This window comes from Corvus hawaiiensis, chromosome 5, assembly GCF_020740725.1.
Source record: "Corvus hawaiiensis isolate bCorHaw1 chromosome 5, bCorHaw1.pri.cur, whole genome shotgun sequence".
Taxonomy (NCBI): Eukaryota; Metazoa; Chordata; class Aves; order Passeriformes; family Corvidae; genus Corvus; species Corvus hawaiiensis.
In genome coordinates this window covers 74,121,709-74,143,718 of record NC_063217.1, presented here as the reverse complement: position 1 = coordinate 74,143,718, position 22,010 = coordinate 74,121,709, and the positions used below count along the sequence as shown (strand labels likewise).

Below are 22,010 nucleotides of genomic sequence, written 5' to 3'. Positions count from 1 at the left end.
TCTGAGCTGCTTTATATTCCTTGGGCTCTTAGAAGGAAGCAGGTTCCTTTTCTTGGTCTGTGGCTGACAGAGATGTGGTAAAGCTCAAAACCGAGCACAGGGTATTGCAGTTTAGTTTCAGAGAAAGGAACCAAAACCAGAAATTCAGCACAATGTAGATGCTCCTTTGGCAGGAAGTGGCATTTCCTAATCTAGTTTAGGGTGGGTAATATTTCAAAGGTTCTCTCCAGCATTCTGGGAGCTGTGTGTTTATTTACCTGTTTTTGACAAATGAGATCTCAGAGCTGTATGAAACATACCCTGTGTCACTTGATTGGAAAGGCCCCTGAGAGAGAGAGGTTTTGCCTTCCTGGAAATGTAAGCCTAGGGACAACATTTCTTCCCTTTGGTTGATAGATTTCATTTAAAAGGAGTTGTGCATTATTCCGACTGTGTCAACTCATAGGACATTTTGTCCTGGCTTTTAAGATCCCCAGCACAGCTCACTGTGGTCGCTTCTGATTGCTTCGCCCACTCTCACTCATGATTAATTTTATACCTATCATGACAGATGTAATGATGGCATCAATCTTTAGCTAAAGGCCTGTCAAGAAGTAAAACAGACTAATAATTTTGTATGTAACCTCTCTGGAGAAAGCAATAGGGTACATTGGCCTCAGCCATTGTGATATTTTAAATCTCTTTGGTCAGACTAAGAAATGAGCCTGAGAAGTCATGAGGGAAATGGGGAGAGGGTGCATGGAGATAGTCTGGTTTCCCTCAGTGCAATTCCTGCTGAAGGGATGGATGTGAATCTTCAGGGAAGTGTGGAACTGTCAGAAAAGCACTAAATGGTTCCTACACAGACAAAGAGGATCTGACCTGAAGCTAGGTGAGAGAAAGCGTGAGAGGGAGGTACATACTTGCCCTTTTCTCACTCTTTTGTTAGACAGGTCCTGGCCAGACCCTCTAAGAGCTTTTCTTAAGGAGAGCGGAAGGTTGAAGAGAAGAGGGTAAAAAGAGAAAGAAAGGAGAGGATCCTTCCTTGTGCAGGAGGCACTGTGCTCCACTGAGGGCTTAGACTTGGCAGGAACTTCTGGTGCTCACCATCCCTACTCTCCGTCTCGGAGAGCGTTTCTGCTGAAGCTTGTGGAACTTGCCCTGAGACGTGCTTTTCCTTGAACAGAAACACTGGTTTTTGCTGTCCCTGCAGGGTGCCACCCTTCATGTAAAACCTGCACTGCCGAGGGTCCCTTCTCCTGCTCTTCCTGCAACACCAGCCTGGTTCTGTCCCACACGGGCGCGTGTGCTCCGCTCTGTTCCCCGGGATACTACAGGGATGACAGGCAGACCTGCAGACGTGAGTGCCTCTCCCCCAGCCATCTCTCCTTTCCACAAGGCATTTACCAACATGTCTTTTCTTGTTCCTTTGCTCACTGTTCCTGTTGCCTGGAAAAGAAAGGTTTCAAGTGCCTAAAAATGCGATGTGAGTTGACAGAGGTGATGAGCTGCCTCGGGAGCAGAGCCTACAGCATGGTTGAAATTTGAAAACAGTTGCAGTTTTGTTATTGACCTCAAAGACAAGAGGCTTTGTGTCCTGCTGTAAAAATCTGCAGGAGCATTTGTGTAGGTTTCCCTGTGATGGATTCTGGACTTTAGGAAAACTTGGCAAGTTGAGACCAGTTTTAATCAATCCTTACTGAGGCAAACCCCCTCCTCACTGCACTACCTGCCAGCACATGCCATGGAAAACTGCACTGTAGCATTTATGTGCATTTCTCCTCATGTGAAACCCCAGGAGAAACAAGCTGGGGAAGCTTGGTAGGCACAGGCCTGACAGACCTGAGCTGATCCTAATGATCTGGTGGAATTGATCTGGTGCTAAGTTATGTTTTATCCTACCCCTGCTATCCTTTGTGAATCTCTCAGGTCCTTTCCTTTCCTTTATTATTCTGTGTTCACTCTGGCCCTGGGTTATTCCTCTCATAATTATTTGGCTTGATGTTCCAAAATGCAAAGTGGTATGGCCTAAAGATATAAAAACCAGGAAAAAGCCCTGCTTGAATCGTCCTGCTATAATACACACACCTAAAAATGAGTGAATGCTTAAGGGCTTTGGTCACTGTGAACCCAAACACTCAGATTAGTGATGTCCTGCATTACCCTGATTTAAATTCTCTGATTTATAAAATAACTCTGTTGCACTGAGTCCAGGTATCAGTGTCATCCTACCTAGACCCAGTTTTGTCACTGATGAAGTCCTGTAGGAGGAAACTGATGCAGTTTCAGCTTTACCTGCCTTTTGTTGAAATGGTTCTCTTGAAACTATTATTTCCATCTGATCAGCAGAAATGGAGACACATAGGTTCAAGGAAATAATTGGAAGGATTTGCACCACTCTTCTGTTGAGAGAGAAAAAAAAAAGGCTGCTCAATAATAATGAAAAAAGGAAAGTAATAAAAAATAGGAGTTAAAAAAAAAGGGATTCTTGCTGTCCTGGCTAGTTTGCTACAAGCTCTACAAAATACTCAGGTTTTTTTCCTGCAGTATGGATTCTCTTATTGCTTGCTGCACCAGAATATCTCCCTTCCTAATTGACATGGCCCTTTCTAATGAAAGCTTTCCTGTAGATAGCCTCTGCGTCGGGATATCATGGTAGACCTGGAATGTTCCTGGGGCCTGCACCATTCCCGAATTTGGTTCAGGGGCTCAACTGCAAATAGATTTTTATTTTTTTGCAAGCCAATTCAGCTACTCTAATCTCCTTATTGCAAATGGCTTTTTAAGAAGTGTTTGTAATCCTTGGGGCAGGAGGCTCAAGGCTGAGTGTGTTGGATTTTTGTCATTCCAAGTGTCACTTGTGCCTTTTCAAGTGCTGCCGATAAGCCATGGAGATACAGATTGTCCCAGGCTGCTGGGAAACTGCCACTTGGAGGGCATGAAGATTGTTTAATTGGAGGTTGGCTGTTAGGCTGAGAAAATCTGGTCTCTCTTCAACATTTATTTTAGTCTCTTTGCACTTTTGAGGAACTCGGGGTTGGAATGAGGTTCAGAGAGATGCTGAGTGCACGTATGGGCTCCAGGAGATATTTTTAAACTCAATGACATCCTGGCCCAGGAACAGTGAGAAGCTTAACGAGTCCTTCATGGGCTTAAAAGTGCAGATATGGAGTCACACTGATAAAACAAGCAGACAGGTTTGCTTCCAGATACAGTTTTTGCTTACTCTCCTGGCATGCCTCCATGGGTAGCCTGATTTCCATGGACTTAGACCTCATGTTTTACTGTATTTTTAATAGATGGTTCTTTGGAGCACTTTTAAAAAGTAGTTTTTTCATGTAGTATTCTTAAGGGAAGTAAAGCCAGAGTGGCAGCAGAGCACCTAAGAGCAGCTGCTAGATTCTTCAGGTAAACATTTTGCTAGAAATCATTTGTACATCAATAAAATACAGACCTTCTGTGACATTTTATAGAGGAGCTAAAGCAAGTAACTCTTTTGAAAAACACTGGGTTCTTGCTTCAGTGAGAGCAACGTGGATATTTTCACATTTACTTTGATATTTGGAGGGGTTTTTTTGGTTATAAAACTGTGTTTTGAATAAACATGTCAGTATTTATGACCCAAACTGTTAGTACGGCCTCCTGCGGAGTTTAGTTCCTGGACATCAACGAGGTGAGTTGAATAGTCAACTCTAGGACTTTGATCCTAGATTCAGTAAATCCCTGACTTATTTTTTTCCTGGCACCTTTGTTGCTCCCTGCAGCTCCAGAATTTCACACTGTGTGCAGATAAAAAGGTGGAAACGCTAAGTGAAATTAAATGGGCCTTTGGTCCCACCAAGGATTGCAGCAGTCTACTGTGCTCTCCAAATTTGTGTGTTTCTGGGTCAAAAGTCATATGAAACACAGGTTGCATCAAGGAAATAAGAAAACAGGGACAGGGAAAGCTCTTATTTGGGGATTTGGACTCAGGGTCAATGTTTTACCGTGGCCTGAGGAGAGTAAGAAGCAGCGTGAGGGGACATTCCAGCCTGTTCCAAATGGAAAGAGACTCCACATTTTGGAGAATGTGAAAAGGAACATAACAAGCAAAAACTCTGAAGTCCCCACAGAGGACAAGAGGAGTAGCAAGGCTGCAGGACAACACCATTTTGACTTGTGCAGTCAGCTGGTGCATCGGGAATGACACTGATTTCCCTTGTCTTTCCACAGCTTGCGGCAGCCAGTGCTGGAGCTGCGACTCGGCCGCCGGCTGCACATCGTGCAGAGATCCAGCCAAGGTCCTGCTCTTTGGGGAGTGCCAGTACGAGAGCTGTGCTCAGCAGTATTACCTGGATTTTTCCAGCAAGACTTGCAGAGGTGAAAAATACATTGCTGGTTTCAAGGGAAAAAAAAAAAAAGGAAAGGAAAAAAAAGAAATAAATAAGAAATAAATACAAGTGCCTTGGCTAAGAATCCGTTCCATGGCAGCGGGAGCTGTGCAGGTGGCCTGCCTTAAAAAGGCTGTAGGAAGGGGGAAATTGTTCAGTGACAGGTTGCTTGCAAGGTTTCTGCAGTTTTTTTCTCTTTTTGGGCAGCCTGCTGTCACATACTTGAGCCTTTCAGTGGAACAAGATTATTGCAAATCGCTCTCTTGTAAATGATTTTGTAACTGAGCCAGCAAAGTTTTCAGGGGTCAGGTCCAGCAATTCGTTTAGTCACGGGTCAGCTGATAACGAGTGAGCTTGCCAGGATAAGTCTCTTTTAGGGTGTTTATCTGGCCTCCTGTACATACCTGTCTCTCTCTCTGTCTTATTAAATCCTGCATCACTGAATGGCTGCAGAAACAGCAGTTTGGAGTGATTTAAAAGACATGTGACTTGAAAAATTTCCAGAACTCCCCAGCAGAGTGTTCCATAATGGCAATAAGTGATATATTCCCACAGCTTGTAGACCCCAGGTGCTAAGCCCTTTTGCAGGGTGAGCACCCCAGAAAGGGCTGCCCTGAACTGATTTTTGTTTTCTTCCAGAGTGTGACTGGAGCTGTAATGCCTGCAAAGGTCCCCAAAGGACTGACTGCCTGCAGTGCATGGAGGGCCACGTTCTCCATGAAGGAGCTTGTGTGGAAGAGTGCCCTCCAGCTTTTTTCCGGGAATCAGACACGTGCCAGAGTGAGTTTTTATGGAGCATTACTTCCAATGTGTTGCCCTGCTTGTCTCCCAAGAGCTGTCGAGCTGAACTCTTTGCATGTGTCTCTTTAGGGTGTGATCAACCCTGCCTTCAGTGCCACCAAGCAGACAAGTGCAGCCTTTGCCCAGCCCCATTTTTCCTCCTGGGCAGTCTTTGTGTTCCCAAATGTGGGCAGAGATACTATGCAGACGAGGCACAGCGCAAGTGCACAGGTAAGCACAGCGAGCTTGGTGCAGGGACCATGGTCAAATGAGGAAGGAACTTCTTACCAACTCTTATCTCAACACTTTGCCCCTCATTTTGACTCTTTTTGTCAGGTAGGTAAGACACACAGAGTGGTGCTTCTGCTCTGACCCCGGGGACAGCTCTGCACACCAGTGGCTGCATTGGTTTTGCAGTGCCTCAGTGGGGCTGTGCTTTCCACCCCATGCAGCTTGTCCTCCTGGATGCCTGGAGTGTGACAGTGGCAGCCTCTGCCACCTCTGTGACAGCACCACGTTTCTGAGGAATAAGATCTGTGTTTCTGCCTGTGGCCAGGGTTTCTATGGCAATACACGGACCAGAGAGTGTGAAGAAGGTGAGTGTCTCTCAAGATAAAGTGGCCGAGCTGACAGGCTCCTAGCAGCGGATTTTAAAGCCAGGAGACGTGTTCATTCAGTCACATTTTTGGAATTCAGTTCTGTGCAGTTTCGTGGTGGCTGTTGAAAGCCAGCAGCTCTTTTTCTCCAACGTTTTGGTTTCATAAGATGTGCATGTACATGGCTTTCTAAGTGAAGGTACCTGGTTAGGTGTGCAGGCACGTTTGCAGCAGCATCATTTATCATCAGTGTAAAACCAGTGACAAAATATCTTGGGGAAATCCCTTCTTGAATCAAGTTTAGTTGTTACTTATCCTTTCTTTATTCTAAATGACTATTGACTAGACTCTCCGCAGGGCAAGCCAGAGTGTGCCGGCTTTCAATTCTGTGATGGGGAAATCAAGGTGGGAAGTGATTTGCCAAAGTCATCGTGGGGATTGGGATGGATTGCAGTCCACCTGGGTGAGGAATGAACAGGGCACCCAAAAAATAGTGGTGACAAGCATGATGCCAACACAGCCCATGGTGATTCCTGCTGTAACACTTCTCCCTTCTTTCCCTTCAGCCAGCAGGCATCCCTCGAGCTCCCGTGTGAGCAGCACCCTCACGGTGGGCATTGGCGGGGTGCAGCCCCTAGACCTGTCCTTGCTGGGCGTGTGTGATCCGGCCGGTGCCTCGGGCCGGCTGCTGTTCCATGTGGACAGCATTCCCTCCACTGGCCGGCTGGTGATGCTGCTGGACGGGCGGGAGGTGCCGCTGAGCCACGGCCGCCGCTTCAGCTGCAGGGACGTGCGGGAGAGGAGGGTCCGCTTCGTGCACGGCAAAGAGGAGCCCAGGTGACTGGAGGGAAGCTTTTTTCTGAGCTCTTGCCTCACAAAAAAATTCTTGTATCTTGAGAACAGGTGTTTCCTTCTTCCTTGGAAGCATTCCTACAGGGAAGCACGCTTCCCACTGCTGCTAAATCAACTACCAACATACTTAACGCTGTACCACAGTGTAACTGGTGGTGCAAAACTTCTCCGTTCATGGTAGAAGAGGTCACTGTGACCCAGCTCCCAAACCTGTTGTACTTTTGGGGTGCAGGAATCTGTTCCATCTTGAGGATACTCAGCTGAGAGATAAAACTGGCATATTAGTCTGATTCTTAGCACAATTTCTTTATACTGTTAGGTAGAGGCTCAAGTGATGTCACTGCTGTGCTCTCTGGCATAGTTTGCCTTCAGCCATTCCTTGTTTGCCTCCAGTATGAGCTCTGTTAGTACCCTGGAATAATTAGTGGTGATTAGTAGCTGGCACAGCTCACACTGCAAGGATGTAGCAAGGAAGCAGATTGTTCCTGCAGCCAGGCAATAAGCCAGCCATTCCACTCCTGATTTGCATCACCATAAAGCCTTGGCACTAGAGTGACATTGGTGGAATTGTTCTAAATTTCTGGCTGCATAAATCAGGGAGGTCTTTGATCTAAATAAGACCTAAAGAAGACTTTCAGGGTGTCCTGATGCCAAAGGTTAGCTGGTGTTCACCAGACTTCAGGCATAGGTTCCTATATCCTGCTTTTTTTTTTTTTAGTCTGCCTGGTAGCCACGCTGAAATGTCAGCGTCTTCTCTTGAGAAACAAAGCTACTTTATTACTGAATATTACTCTATTTATTATTTATACTGTTACTTAAAACTTCAAAGTGTTTGGGTGGCATCACTGAAAAGTAAATGGGAAGGAAAAATCCTGGCAAGTCCTGAAGCCAGATAAGTGACATTTTTCTTTAGCGGCAAGTGGCTGACATTTAGAATTGGCACTTTATCTTAGAGATGCCATCCAATGTAGATAACATTACTTAAAGGGAGATGAGGGTATACATATATATATATATTGCACAGCTAGAGGTGTTTTATTACCTGTTGTGACTGTTGTGAATCTTCAAGAAAAAATACTATAAAAACATAATTGAAGAAAACTTGAGCTAAAGCTTCTGTCACTGAGCTAGTCATTTCTGCTGAATATATAATATGCTTGTCATTATCGAGTCCTGGAAGAGCACTTCATTAATTTATATTATCCTGTATTTTGGCTTGTTGGGGACCTGTTTAGGAAAGGACAGTTTTCCTTGAAGGTCAGTGATCAAGGGTCATTCTCCCACTCTGAGGTGATCAACATTCAAGCATTCTCAACACAGGTAACGTAACAAAGCCTGGAAACAACCCCAAATTTTGTACCATTTGGAGCCCTGGTTTCTTGCAGGGATAACACAGGAGCTGGGCAGAACTTGAGCAGGTGTTCAGATCAGGCAAACTGCACTCAACTCTCCCTTAGGGGCGGCAGCCAAGAGTCAGGTGGAGGAAAGGGGCTTGGGGAATTGACTGGAGAAGTTGGCCTGTGTCATTTTGCTTGTGCAGGGAGTTGCAGCTGTGCAATCATAGAGCAATTATCAGCGAGAGCTAAGGAGTCCCTGCTGCTCCAATTATCCTTTGGATCTGCTGATGCTCCAGTTCAGCCTCTTGCTGCGGGGCAGTTGGGCCAGGATTGATCCCAATGGCAGGAATGCTTTGACACTCAAGTTCAATGCTCTGTTCTAGGACAGCTAGGAATTAAATCAGCATGAGCTATTTCAAGTGTGTCTCTTAAACTTCTCACCGCTTCTTGCCAAGTGTCTGTGTCTCCTGTATTACTGTTGTTTAAAGTCTGGGGCACAATACATTGGTCTCACCCCAGAGGGGTACAGACACCTTAATGGGGGCCAGGTCTCTAGGGAGGCTTTGCAGCTTGCACTGAGCTTTTTCCAGTGTGGAAAGCTCAGTCAGAAGTTGGGGCTACTTGGCATATCCTTACAAATAGAGACCTTAAAGTGCAAAAGAGAATCTGCTACTCTTAAAGCCCATTTACATCCTCAGAGGGGCACCGAATGACTTGACAGAACTCTTTCAGTGCTGGCTCCTTCCTGCCTCCAAGCCTGGCTTAGCCTCCATCCTCACCACGAGTCATTTATATTCCATATTAGTCATTCCCATAACTTCTGGAAATTAGAAGTGCTCTAGTTTGTCCTTTAGAATAAGACAAACTGTGGGTTTTGATCCATGTGTATATTGATTCTGGCTGGTGCTGAGATCTTGGCTCAGCCTAATCTCTCGTTTACCTCAGTAGGACGTTCACCTAAGTAAGAGCTGCAGTCACTGCCCCAGAATACATAAGTGGGGTTTAATGATAGGAATTTTGCCTGTCGATCCCTAATAACCCAGGGAAGTCGTGCACAGGTGAGGTGGCAGCAGCGGCTCCCCGATGAATGTTCCCAGGGCTTTGACTTTGTCTCTGCGGGATCGCCTCCCTCCTGGGGCGGTGCATTACCCGTGGCAAATGATGTTTATTGGGATCAATGGAGACTGCAGATTGAAACTTTCTTGATGACAAAGAACTGGAGAACTAATTTAAACCAGCAGAAATATGGCCTCTAGCAGATCTTTGGTATAACTTGAATAAGGCTGTGGGGAGTGTTGGAAATGAAATAAATACTGATGATGAAGACACCCAGTTTTGCTGTCATCTCCAAAGGCTAATGAAGATCAGCTAGAGTCAGATGCTTTCTATATAAAGGTCCTAAGTTTTTGCCTTTTCTAAGCCTAATGTGGCATGAGCATCTTCTTTTCATGTGACTAATTCATTTTAAATGCTAAATATTGTTAGATCTGCCCACCGGGGGAAAAGGTGTGGAGAGTGATTCTCTGCTGCTAAGAAATAGGAGATTGGCAGGGATGAAATGAGCTGATGTCCTTATCCCCAAACTTTTAATTCCAGCCCTTAATCATGATCCAATCTCCCAGGTTCAGCAAACACCTCAGAGCTGGTTTTGTGTTTCAGGCCCCGTACGTGTTCAGGAACGAGCCCCTCCTTGTTGGCAGGGGGGAAACCGGGATGATATCGGAGCTGGTGCTTGGCGTGGGAGACAGTGACAATCCTCAGGACGTGGTGCTGATGGTTTTGGAGCCTCCACACCACGGGAAGCTGCTTGGGCCCCCTGGGGACTCCGGCACCTTCTGCCTGGCTGACCTGGCGGGCGGGCGGCTGCGCTACGCCCACGATGGCTCCGATAGCCGGCAGGACACGGCTCTGCTGCAAGTGAGCGACGGGTACCACTTCCAGAACGTCCTGCTCCACATCAGGATTGCTCCCAAGGTATGCGCTGGCACGTGAACCCTGGCAGGCAGATTGGGAGTGTGGAGAAGTACCACTCTGTCCCTGAGGTGTCACTAATGCTGAGTTACCGACAGGAGAAAGTAGTGGATTGATTGGGTTTTGGAGGTGACCCGAATTTTTGGTTTGCAACAGCTGAAGTTGTGCAGCTTTGACGATTTAAAGTCCGTAGTTATTTGATGAAAGGTAATAAACTGTAACAAAACAGAAGGAGAAAGAGCTGAAAATGTCTTCATCCCTTATTAATGTGAAAGAGTAGCAAAAAGTAGAGCTGTCATTAGAGCTGTCAGTAGGGAAGGCCACAGTTGGCAGTCTTTTATGTAGAGATCTGACACAGTGCCTTCGAGTTCTGCCCCTTGGAAAGGAGTTAGGAGGAGATGACGTTGCCCCTCTTTCGTCCTCTCTGCTGTGTTAGATGTCTTTCACAGCACCTTGGGCAAGAAAATTTGAAGGGAGCTTTGCGAGCACTCCGTGCCTCTGTGGAGTTCAGCACAAGAGGCACTGATCCCTTTTGGACCCTGCAGGTTCTCCTAAAGCTACAGTAGTAATTAATGTTAATTAGTGCCACGACTCACACAGCAGTCTGGGGATGAAAAAGGGATTGCTTTCAAGGCTGGTGCTGTCATTACACTCCTGGAATAAGAGGAGCCCTGCCTGTGGTTTCTTCACCCGGATTGCTTCGATGGCCCTAAGGAGCCTGAGTAGGATCAGAAGGAGTGTGAAAATGCTTGGACACCACTCTGTGTTGTTTGTAACACCTTTTTTTTTTCACCACTCTTGATTAAGCAGGTTCTTGTAAATGCCAGTGAGGGTGAATTGCTGAGAGTAGTTTCTTTTATTATCCTGTTTTGTGCTTCCTTGTGTCTCCGTATCGTTCCACGTTTCTCTGTGCAGCACTTGACTGCAGAGAAGAAGGGAGGTGGTGACAGAGGTGAGAGCAGAGCAGCTTTTAGGGCTTTTTCCAGTCCCTTTGGTTGCTAATGGCTGCTTTTCCCATGCAGGCCCTTTGCTGGAACTGTTGCAGTATGAACAGAGACATGGAAGCCTGTCTTTTCTGAGAGGCCAGGGGGAACACAGAAAAAAGGGCAAAAGATGCTTATTTTAGGGCCACCCCAGACCTCTAGAGATCCAGCTAAAAGAGGTCTCCAAGGTATTTGCAAGGCAGATGACCCTGCCCTACCTGGGAGCAGGTAGCTGACGCACGGACCGGGGAGTTTGTGAGCCTCCCTGGGCTGTCTGAAAACACTTTTCCTGGGCTGGGAATTCATTCATGTTAAATGTAATTTTGAAATAGATTACCAAGCAAAAAGGGTTGTCTCATGAGTCTGTTCTTATTAACAAGCAGCATCAAAGCCATGTGGGAATGGTATTACAACGTGCTGGATGGGTTTGATGTGGCCAGTGAAGGAACATTCAGTCATTTAGTGACCTAAAAGCTGAAGGTTTCCATGTTTGTAACAAAGCCACAGTGTAAGTGGAGTACAAATTAGGTGGGTGCACAGCAGACATGTCAAAAAGGAGGTGGGAAATCATCCTTTAATGTGATTCCTTTCCACAAATATCTTTTTAGCTCTCTCCCCTGTCTCTGTGACAGAGATCCAGAAGAACACAGCAATGGGTCATTTATCAGTTTGGGGACTGATTATGCAGAGTAGTAAATGAGGAGGAAGGTGATCCCTTAGATGGAGTAGTCAGGATTTTGACTGATCACGCAGGTCAAGGTGACCTGCAGCCACAGCCAGTTTCTAGGTGAATGTGCAGAAATCCAGCAAAGAAGTCCCATTTACAGCAGCTGGGGTTATAAGAAAGAACCATGGCATAGAAGAGGTCACAGGGATTTTGGTGACCTGTCCAACAGAGCAAATTAGAGCCAAAGAGGGCTGATGTAATCCTTGAATGCCAGAGTAGTGTTGCTGAAATCAATGGAAACTGTAGTGAAACCACTACTGCAATCCAGTCCTGACAACCACATTTCAGGAAGCTTAAATTAATATTGGATAAATATTCGTTTGAAAGAAAAAAAAAGCCACAGGAATAGTTTGAAGGTTAGGAAACCCACCAAATAGCAAAAGGCTGGTGGATGCTCAGAGAGAATGAGGATGGTGGTAAAAGACTAAATTTTGGAGGGAGACTCAGGTCAGGAAGGTTTAGGGTCAGCAGCAGGAAATTAGAAATTAGAGGACAAGATCAGTCCTACAGGCTGGGAATTGGGCCTGAGGGATACAGATGAAGGATCCACAACCATTTCTTCAAGCAGACAACCAGGATGGAATGCTTAAAAAATCCCAGAATACTCTCCTTGATCCTTTTCTCTTGAAAGTCTGTTTCCATCAGAGCAGCATTGCTGACGTTCCCGTCAGCCTTTTCCTGCTGTCCCCCTGCCTGCAGAGCGACAGGAGCCCTCGGCTGGTGACCAACTCCATGGTCTGGGTGCCCCAGGGAGGCATGCTCCAGATCTCCAAGACAATCCTGCACGCCGAGCTGCCCGGTGCCCGGGACTCCGACATCACCTACACCATCACCAAGGATCAGCCCAGACATGGTAAATCCCTCTGGAGCTCTGCTGGCAAAGAGCAGCACCCTTCCATGGTGTGTTGTGCACAACCAGTAGCATTTGGGGGAATATTTCCTTAGAATGGCACGCTGGGTAAGTGCTGCTAACCTCATCTTTTTCCACTTCTAACGGGCATACAAAATAACAAAGCACTTTTGCCCTTCCTGATCATCTGTGTTTCTCCAGTGGTAGTGGAATCCTGGCGTATTTACAGCCCTGAGAGAGCAGAATCTTACTGCCAAAAGATAATCCTCCACAGTGAAGGTCTAGTTTGTGGAGCACAGAGTAATATCTACCTCTACAAACTGCTGAGGAAATGTTTGCCTTGAAGAGTTCCCTACATTCCGTGACGTTTGATTTAATTTGTCCCAGAGGAAGGGGTTGCCAGCAGAAACAGGAATATTTGGTGATGTTTGGATCTGTAGATAATTAGTGTCCCCAAATTCCTTTTGAGAGGTTCTGAGCTCAGCTCTCAGAGCAGTGACTTTCACCAGCAACCCCGTGCTTAGGGAGGATCTTCTGGGCACAGGGTAAGGGGGAGTGTGGAGGGTTCTGGGATTTGAGACTGAGCGATAAATGGAGAAAAATGGGATGAAAAAGAGAAGGTGTCAGGTGGAGGGAAAGGAAATATGGAAGAAGAGAAAAATGGTTTTTTCCTACTCAGCATCACTATTTTCTTCATGAAAACCGTGTCTTCGAATAACATATTTTGCACTTCTAAGAAATGACACCACATTTAATTTGCTGTGCTGGAGAAAATTAGAGGATCCCTCTAGCAACATCCATGCTTTTTTTTTCCTTTTGCTGTGAGGACAGGCTGGTTTCCATAACAGATGCCAGCACCTGATGGAAACAGAGATTATGTGAGTTTTGCAGTTTAGAAGAGAAGTAATTAATTTGTATTCCCCCTTTAGTTTTCTGCAGATGAAGGTCTGTCTTCTCGTTTTTAATAAGCATTTACATGAAAACAGGAATTTTTCCCTGAGGAGCTTGTCTCCTGCTGCCTAACCCTAACTAAAATTTATAATCCTGCGTTTGTATCACCATAATTATCTCTACTGTGATTAATTGCAGTAATATAAACAGGTTTGTAGCTGCAGGTGAGGAAGAAGCAGCAGAAGTCAATGATCTCCAAAATTTTATCTAAAATACTGTTTTGCAGAAAGGGAGGGAAAAAATAAGAGAGAGAGAAATGTGGAGAATTGGTCCTGAATCCAGGAGGGCTTATCTGCCTAACTTAGTCTGTGACTAATGGGAAAGATAATCCTACCTGTAGAAAAGATATAATTTGATTTTTAGCTTTTTAGGGGAACTCCCATGAGCAAAACTGTAAGATTTGGAGTGTAATTAGGGCACCTATAAAGGAATTTTAGCCCAGAGTTCAATGATCGGATGGAAGTGTGGTATTTCATCTTGCTGAATTACTCTTTTTGTTGCTCCAGCTTTTCAAGGGTGGTTTGGGGAAATGAAATGGGAGAACTTATGATGGATGTTTCACATAACAGAATGATTAATTACCAGTCAGCAGAATTATCAACCCGTTTAATGGAATTAATTAACAAGATTTCCCAATGTCGCTGGGATGTCTCAAGGTCTGCTGATGGCTTTTGGGAACTCTGCTGGTATTTCTGTCACTTAACACTGCATGGAAAAAAGCTCTGGCTGGGCGGGCATTTGCCTTGGCTGCTCCTTAGTCGGTGCAAAGGCACCTCTTGCTCCCTGTGTTCTTCCAAGTTCCTCTTTGCTTTCCCAGGGGAAGTGGTGCTGCTGGTCCCGATGCCAGCAGACGGCCCGGCAGACTCCTGGCAGCTTTTACCTGATGGAAGAGCAGCCTCACCCACCACCTCCTTCACCCAGCAGGACATCAGTGATGGCATCGTGTGGTACAGGCACTCTGGAGCTGAAGTAGAGAGTGACTCCTTCCAATTCCAGGTATTCCTCATCACGTTCCTGGAAAGATCACGTGGCAGTTCTCTGGGGTTTCTCCACTTGTGTCTTGTGATTCCGGGTTTTAAAAATGACACAAACATGTGTGTAAATACATACTCGCAAATACACCATCCCCTCATAAAACCCATAATATTTACACCAAGTGAAAAACGTTGCAAGTGCCTTTTTAAAAATGGTGTGTTTTGCGAGCCCCAGAGGCACACAACCCTTGGTTTCTAAGCTAGTAATTTAATTTTGGCTTCAGAGCCCTTTGTCTTGCAAACAGACCAAAAGGTAGAAATACTCCCCAGCAGCTGGGAAGCTAAAATAAATCCCCACTCCCCACAGGTTTGAGAGCTGTAAAATTCCTCAGACAGGTCCTTGCTGTTTGCTGGGAGGGTTTCACAGCCTCCTGTAACTAAGCCTACGTGAACACTAACATGCAGTGTTTGTTACATCTGGTTTACAAGGCAGAAGCAATTACTGTAGCACCGGAGAGGCAATTAAGGTAATTTCTAAAGTAATTAACATAAGTGATAATGAGGAATTTGTGAGCGTCAGTGGTGAACAAGCTAATCTTTGGCTTAATTGCTGCATTCCTCTTACAGACTATGCATTTTGCATGAGTTGAGTGTTTGGGTTTACCATCTCGGAGCAGCAGCAATAATTGTACAGAGAACTAAGAAAGGGAGCTGGGAATACCTGGTCTCATCAGGAGACCATGGCACACCCCTGTCCAAGCCTCGAACCTTGGGCTGGGACATTTCAGGGCCAACATGTTGTTTTCATCAGTATTAGGACAGAGCAGGTGGCGCAGCAAATGGCTAAAATGACATCATTCCTTTCATCAGAACTTGCATTTTTATGCATTTTCTAGAAATGAGGCTTCATGAAGTCCATTCCTGCTCACAAAGTGCTCTCTGGAGTTCCAGAGCACGCTGCCATCCCTACAAAGAGTTAAAGCCATAACTGAGTCTATCCAAGAAGGGAGCTGTATCTCTTTGGGTGTTTACTTCACCCCAGGACTGCTGGGAACATTTGCAGGTTCACTTCTAGGGAATGGTTCTGGTCCTCTGAATTTTTACCAATTTCATATCATTTGCTTTACATGTCTTTACTGCAGGCTTGCAATTAGGAGTTAGATACGCTTGACTTAATTTTTTGGTGCTAGAGTGGAAAATATATGGAAATATTTACAAGTCTGTGAAACACAAGTGCAGCCCATCCTGAAAGCTGTTGGGATTGCAGGGAGTCACTGCCAAGGGAACATCTGAAACTGGTCTAGAAATCACTGATCCATTCACATGATCTTTCCTCCCCAGGTGTCCAGTTCTGCCAGTCCACAAACCAGCTTGGAAAGCCACGTGTTCAACGTTGCTGTTCTGCCCCAGACACCCAAAGCCCCTCAGCTTTCCCTCGGCTCCTCTTTGCACATGGCTGTAAGTGATAACACCACACAGATGGCTGGAGTAGGAACGGGGAAAAAAGACAGGTCAGAAGAGTAAGTGGGGTGGGGGGTGCAGAAAATACCCATGAAAAGTCAAAGAACTCAGTATGAAAAGTGATGAACATACAGACTGGAAAGGAGAAGGGGAGAGAGAAGCAAAATCAACATTTTATGGAATTCTTACCCTTTCCTGAGAAGCCAGGAGGAATGGCAAGAGAGAAAAACTGTGGGTTAGACTGGGTTTTGCCAGTGGTTCCACTGTAAACTTGATCCAAACTGTAGCCCACCCACATTAGAAAGTTCCCATGCATCATTCTGACCTCAGGAACGCAGACCATAATGCATGTGGAAAACTTTCAGATACTGGAACTGAATTACCTTTTCTGGCAGCATCAGCTCTGGGAATGACCATTTGGATGAGAGTGGGCTCTCCTCCAAGGTAGTTCCTTCCCCAGCTGTGTTATTTGGAAAGATGATCTTGGGGTTTAAAGTTGGTTTTGTGGGCTCTCAGACTTTGGTGCAAGCCTTCCCTGTGTGTCCCCATCACGTGTGGGTGAAGTCCAGCTGTCCCCTCTAGTTCTCCTGTTCTGCATGCCAGGTGTGGGACCAGGAAAGGCCAAAGGAAGTGATGGGAGAGGGATCGGTGAAAAGCCTGTGGCACAACAGCCTTGTCAAGGTTTAAAATAGTGGCGGCCTTTCCTGGGTGATAATGAAACATGGTCAGGCTGCTACTTGGAGCCGTTTATCTTCCTGCTCCTGACTTTTTGTTGTTGTCATTATTGACAAAATTGATGGGAGAGCTGTCTGGCAGAGCCACACGGCACTGGGTTTTATAGCTAATTACTCCCCACAAAATTCAATAGGGCCGTAAAACACATTTTACCTCGCCACCTGCGAGTCCCACCTTTGGGAGAGACAAATAGGCCTTGGAGGCAGCGAGGAAGAAACATAACCTTAAATCTTTCTGTCAAAAAATTGCACTTCCCTGCCCCAATGTGATTGAGTTCTGTTCATTTGTCTTCAGACTCCTTCAGAATGAGACTTCTAAAGCTGAAAGGAAAGCAGAATACTTTGAGTCTTCCCATCCCTCTAGTCTTGACTTTGACTTGTGCTGCTGAGAAAGGTCAAGGGAAGTTTGGTGACTCTTTGGTTAAAGTGGACACAACATCTGTATTGTTTTTTCTTCAATCAAGTTAACCTGCTTCCCCTGTATTGATAACCTTTCATGTTCCAAAGCGGATTGTTTAAGTGCCCATACCCTTAGCTCAGCTTGTTCTCTCCCTGTTTTGCTCAAGATTATGAAATGAGCTGGATGCTTTTCATACCCAGCTGAGCTGTTTGATTTGGTGACTTCTCAGAGCTGTTAATTCTCCAAGATTAAGGTTCATGAACATGTGGAAATTAACTGCTTTTGGGCACTTAGGTCTCTTCAAGCAGCACTGTAATTCCTTTAACACCCTGCCTGCCTTTAGTTCGTGATAATCTTGTTATGGAAGGACCAGAGCAATTTTAGACAGGTTTAAAACAAAAGGGAGAGCTTTGGTTCTTCTATATTCCAATGGAAAGGGCTGAGTCATCCGCAGGGTTTCTTTTAAAAGAGAATTCAGTCCAGCCACATCAGACTATATGAGAAAACTACACAGACAATGAATTGCATGTTCATCCACGGAGTTCTTGATCGAACTAGATTTTCCTTTCTCTCTTTTCAATTGCTATAAGCCAAAAGAGAAACCCAACCACCTGTGAGTGTGGAGGTTGTGCACCTGCAAGGGAGAGGGGGTCAGGTTTAGGTTTAAAAGCTGGGCCTTTACATTCAAAGACTGTCTTATATTTAACTAGAGCAAAGCAAATTCTCTTTCAATGCATTTTTGGGTTAATCTTCCCGTGTCTCTGGCCTTGATGCTCATGGTCTGATGTGTTTGTTGAGGTGCTGGAGGACCGTGTGACAGTGATTGAGCCCCATCACCTCTCCTTTGTAGACCCGGAGATTCCCAGTGAGAAAATCCTGTACAACGTGACTGTCCCTCTCCTTCCTGGGCAAGGCAAGTGAACCTGTTGCTGCTGCGTTAACTGCCACATCTTCTGAGCACATCTCTTTTTTCCCTCACAGTATCATCCTACGGAAGCACCTCTTGATCCATTTGGCCTCCTTCCTTAGCTTTTAAACACCTTGTTCCTTAACCCCATTTCTTTGGCTTCTTTAGAGTGTGCTGCAGAGCTCAGGTTTTGCTACTGGCTGCATAATATTGAATGTTGTGTCCTGTGGCTTTCTGCTTCCCACCTCTCCAGTGAGAGGTTACCTGAAGAAACGCCTCAGTGAGCAATCTCCGTTTAATTTCTCGCGTCCCTAGAGCCCATCCCTGATGCAGTTGCATCTGTATAACTTGTTTTGCAACTGGTACGAAGAAGTACCTGGGGAAAGCAAAGGAAGCTGTGGAATCAGATGGAGAAATTAACCCCTCCTGGTAATGCTGGTGTCTCTGCATCCGTAGGTATCGTGGAGCATAGGGACAGGCCTCTGTCCCCAGTCAGGTACTTCACCCAGGCAGACATAAACCATGGCAGGATTGCTTATCGCCCGCCGACCGCCGCTCCTCACCTCAGGGAGATCATGGCCTTCTCCTTCGCAGGTGAGCATCCCAGTGCCCCTTGGAGGGCTGGGACAGCCAGCTGGACTGCTGGTGTTCCTGCTTGGTGAGGAAAGACTCCTGCCAGGTTAAATGTCAGCACTTGTTTTCTCCAAAATCCTCCAAATCCACATCAACGCGTGCTCTCCTGTCCTGACCACAATCACTCTGTGCTTGTGTTTGTCCCCCCAGGTCTCCCAGAGTCCGTGAACTTCCGATTCACAGGTATGTGAACCACTTACTCTTTCCTGGCCAAAGCATTTTTCATCCTGCTTTTGCCTTTCCCATTGCCTGTTATCCCTTGGCCTTTGTTCTGCTGCAGGCACGCCTGTGGGCACACAGTAGGAATTTCTGGAAATGCACGTGCCTGGGGAATATTAATTCATCTGAGTCCCAGCAGTGTTTTACAGAAGCTGATCTGCAGCTTGCTAGAGACATCTTCTTCCAGTGGCTGCCTGGAATCAGTCCTAAAAGCCTGATTCATTCCTGTTTTCCCCCAAGTGCGAACAAGGAATTTTATGCCGTCATATTTTTTTAATACAGTGTGGAGACATTTCTGCAATTAAATTGCCACAGATAAGCTGCTTCCTTGTTTAACACATCCTTCTGTTTCCATGTGCTTCCTAGCTTCCACCAGCAAGGAGAAGTCCATGTCCTGAGTTAGGAGCACACCTGTGAAAGACAGGATGTGCACATGTACACACACTGAGTTTTAGAAGTTACCTTTGTCTGCTGGAGTTGAGTTAGGGGCAAAGATAAATGCTCTTGGCCGCTGTGAAGCGTGAGTGTATCCATAGACCAAGGTGTTGCCTGGAAAGGTGTGGGCTGGTGATTTTTGTACAGACAGGTGAATTTCCCAGGTGAAGCGTCCCTGCAAACCCATCCCTGCACTCAGGTGTGGTTCTGTCTGTGCCTAGTGTCTGGCGGGGAGCACACGACCCCGGAGATGGTGTTTGTCATCCACCTGCTCTCCGCTGAGCAGCAGCCTCCGGTCTTCCAGATCGCGGCCCCGTTCCTGGAGGTCAGCCAGGGGGGCAGAGCCACCATCGGTGAGTGGGGTGCGTGGGGCAGGGTGTGGGGCTCAGCTCGCTGCCAGAAGGCCCAAGTTCACTCACACCGGGGTCACTTGTGAGCCACTCTAGGAGGGAATTCCCTGATACAGCCTGAACATTATCAGGGGACAAAATATTTCCATGAAACCCACAGCTCTTGGGCAAGGGCAGCTCCGGAATTATTTTACTTGTACTCACTGAATTACGGGGGTTTTTTTGGCTCCATTCACACAAGCTATGCTCTCTTTCCCTGGCACAGGGATCCAGTTGGCTGTGAGTGACACAGATACAGCTCCTGAGGGTCTTTTCTTTGAGCTGGTGAAACCTCCCCATCATGGCGTTGTGCTCAAGTACAGTGCAGATGTGCAGGAGCTCATGAGAGCAGGTGAGTGGAGTAAGAGTTTCCCTCAGTGCAGGAGAGGAGCCAGCCTGGCTGGTTTAGCTGACCAGGAGGAGACAGATGCCCCTGGCAGATAAGGATACATCCATAGGGAAGCCTTATCTAGCTGTGAGCTCATGAAGCAGCTGGGAAGAAAAGGAGGATTGGTGCCCTCCTTGAGAATCACAAGGAGTCGCTGTGTCCCTGGAACTGGGAAGGCTGCAGCTTTTCCTCTGCCCTGCCAGCTCCTTAATAAATGTCCTCATAACTCACAGGCCTGGCAGGATGGGATTAAATGCCAGTTTAGTACTTGATTAAGGTCACTTGAATTGGATTCCTGCTCTGAACAGAGTGTTTCTGACTTGTGTGTCTCCTCCCTGGGAAGGCGACACCTTCACCTACGAGGACGTCACTCGGAGCGCTCTGCAGTACGTGCACGATGGGTCAGCAGCAGCAGAGGACAGCATGGAAATCTCTGTCACCGACGGTGTCACCACAGTCACCACAGTGCTGAGGGTGGATGTGTCCCAGCTGGATACCCACGGCCCACAGCTGGCCCAGGGCTGCTTGTTGGCTGTCACCGTGGCCAGTAAAAGCTCTGTGACTCTCTCCCGACAGCACCTCGCTTACACGGTGGGTTTTCGTCTGTTTCTAAACCCAGGGAATGCTGCCAGCCCCCCTTTCCTGATCCCCTACACACCTCTCTGCTGTCAGCATGGATTCTGTGTAGAGAGCTCAAGTTTTGACTGCTGCCAAAAAGGGGATAACAGACTCTTTCATCCCACAGGGATTTAAGGTTATCCCCATTTGACTGTAACAGAGGTGAACTGACATGCTAAACATGAGAACCTAGTTAATCCCAGATTTTTCTATCAAACAGACTTGCTAATAAAGCACATGGATTTGCTAAGTGTTAATCCCTTGAAAATTTCAGCCCCCTCACCCACCTTCCAAAAGCTGGGTTCTTTTTCTGGACAGATTGGAAGGGGGAAGGACTAAGCAACCCCAAGATGCTGCAGTGCTTGGTAGCTTGAGTTGGTCCCAGGGGTTGTGTGCAAGATTTGTCCTGCTGGTGACATTCCCAAGAAAGCTGCTTTTGTCCTTGCAGGTGATTTAGCAACCTGCTGAGGGAGGAGAGATCGCAGTTCAGGTGTGAGGCTGGAGAGACCTGAGCTGAGAGAGGCTGGCTGTCAGAGAGATGACTGGGAACTTTTTTTTCCAAGGCATCAGTCTGGATACAAGTCTGGAATCTGTCCTGTCCTCCTATTAAGGAGGAAGGCTGACAAGGGAGCTGCTCAGGTTTAATCTGAGTAAGAGGACAGATGGGAAAAGAGGATTTCACTCCTGACCCATATGCTCAGGATATGTTGATTTCTACTTTGGGTCTTATTTTTTAACCACCCAACAAAACTCTTCTAAGAAAGATGACATCTGAGTTGTGATACCATAGAGGTGATTGTATTAATGTGGTTGAAAAGAGACAAAATCAGCTTTTAGATCAGCGTGAAGTACTTTGAAAATGAAAATACCAGGTTTATTTCTGGGAGACTGTGTTAATGTGATACAAGGGCATAGAGAAAGCCTTTCTGAGATGAGAGAAAATGAAAATACATTTTGTGGTAGATTTTTAAAATGTCAACCCACTTGACTCTCTTCTCATCAGTAGAGCTTCCATTTAATACTCATCTGTGGGTCTCTGACCCAGCTAAGCAGATATAATTCCCTATAAAACACTTATTCCTCCTTCCACTTTTAGTGGAGCAAAGCAATGCCTAATTTTGCCCTGTTTTGATTTGGTTTGTTTCTTCATGTTTAGGACAACAATTCTCCTGACTCAGAGATACGAATCCAGTTGATATCTCTGCCAGCCTATGGAACCCTCCTAAGGATGTCAGGCTCCCACCATGAAGATCTTTCCAAGGTTTATAATTTCACCATGGAAGACATCAACAGCCAGAGGATCAGGTAGCAAAGGGCACTATTCTCCTTCAAGGCATACTAGTTAAAAGCTCAGTGGGCTTTTCCCCAGGGATCTCTGGTCTATTTAGAAGAATTCAGGGAATGAAATGTGAAGGAGGGTTGGGAACTGAGACACCACCTCTCTTCCAAGAGGATT

The 22,010-nt window shown here is 46.2% G+C and overlaps 1 protein-coding gene across 3 annotated transcripts in view; it reads left to right on the top strand.

Moving 5' to 3' along the window:
- The window catches only part of FRAS1 (Fraser extracellular matrix complex subunit 1), a 109,795-nt gene that overhangs the window by 65,663 nt on the left and 22,122 nt on the right, over positions 1–22,010 (top strand). For all 3 annotated transcript variants that reach the window (XM_048303607.1, XM_048303606.1, XM_048303608.1), the window contains exons 21-38: positions 1,193–1,339; positions 4,192–4,338; positions 4,989–5,129; positions 5,220–5,360; positions 5,582–5,725; positions 6,292–6,562; positions 7,813–7,897; positions 9,574–9,888; positions 12,295–12,448; positions 14,214–14,392; positions 15,712–15,828; positions 17,764–17,878; positions 18,329–18,466; positions 18,656–18,688; positions 19,381–19,512; positions 19,775–19,900; positions 20,280–20,527; positions 21,711–21,859. In XM_048303607.1, coding sequence (XP_048159564.1) covers positions 1,193–1,339; positions 4,192–4,338; positions 4,989–5,129; positions 5,220–5,360; positions 5,582–5,725; positions 6,292–6,562; positions 7,813–7,897; positions 9,574–9,888; positions 12,295–12,448; positions 14,214–14,392; positions 15,712–15,828; positions 17,764–17,878; positions 18,329–18,466; positions 18,656–18,688; positions 19,381–19,512; positions 19,775–19,900; positions 20,280–20,527; positions 21,711–21,859 — 2,782 coding nt within the window. The remainder of the gene's footprint in view (positions 1–1,192; positions 1,340–4,191; positions 4,339–4,988; positions 5,130–5,219; positions 5,361–5,581; positions 5,726–6,291; positions 6,563–7,812; positions 7,898–9,573; positions 9,889–12,294; positions 12,449–14,213; positions 14,393–15,711; positions 15,829–17,763; positions 17,879–18,328; positions 18,467–18,655; positions 18,689–19,380; positions 19,513–19,774; positions 19,901–20,279; positions 20,528–21,710; positions 21,860–22,010) is intronic.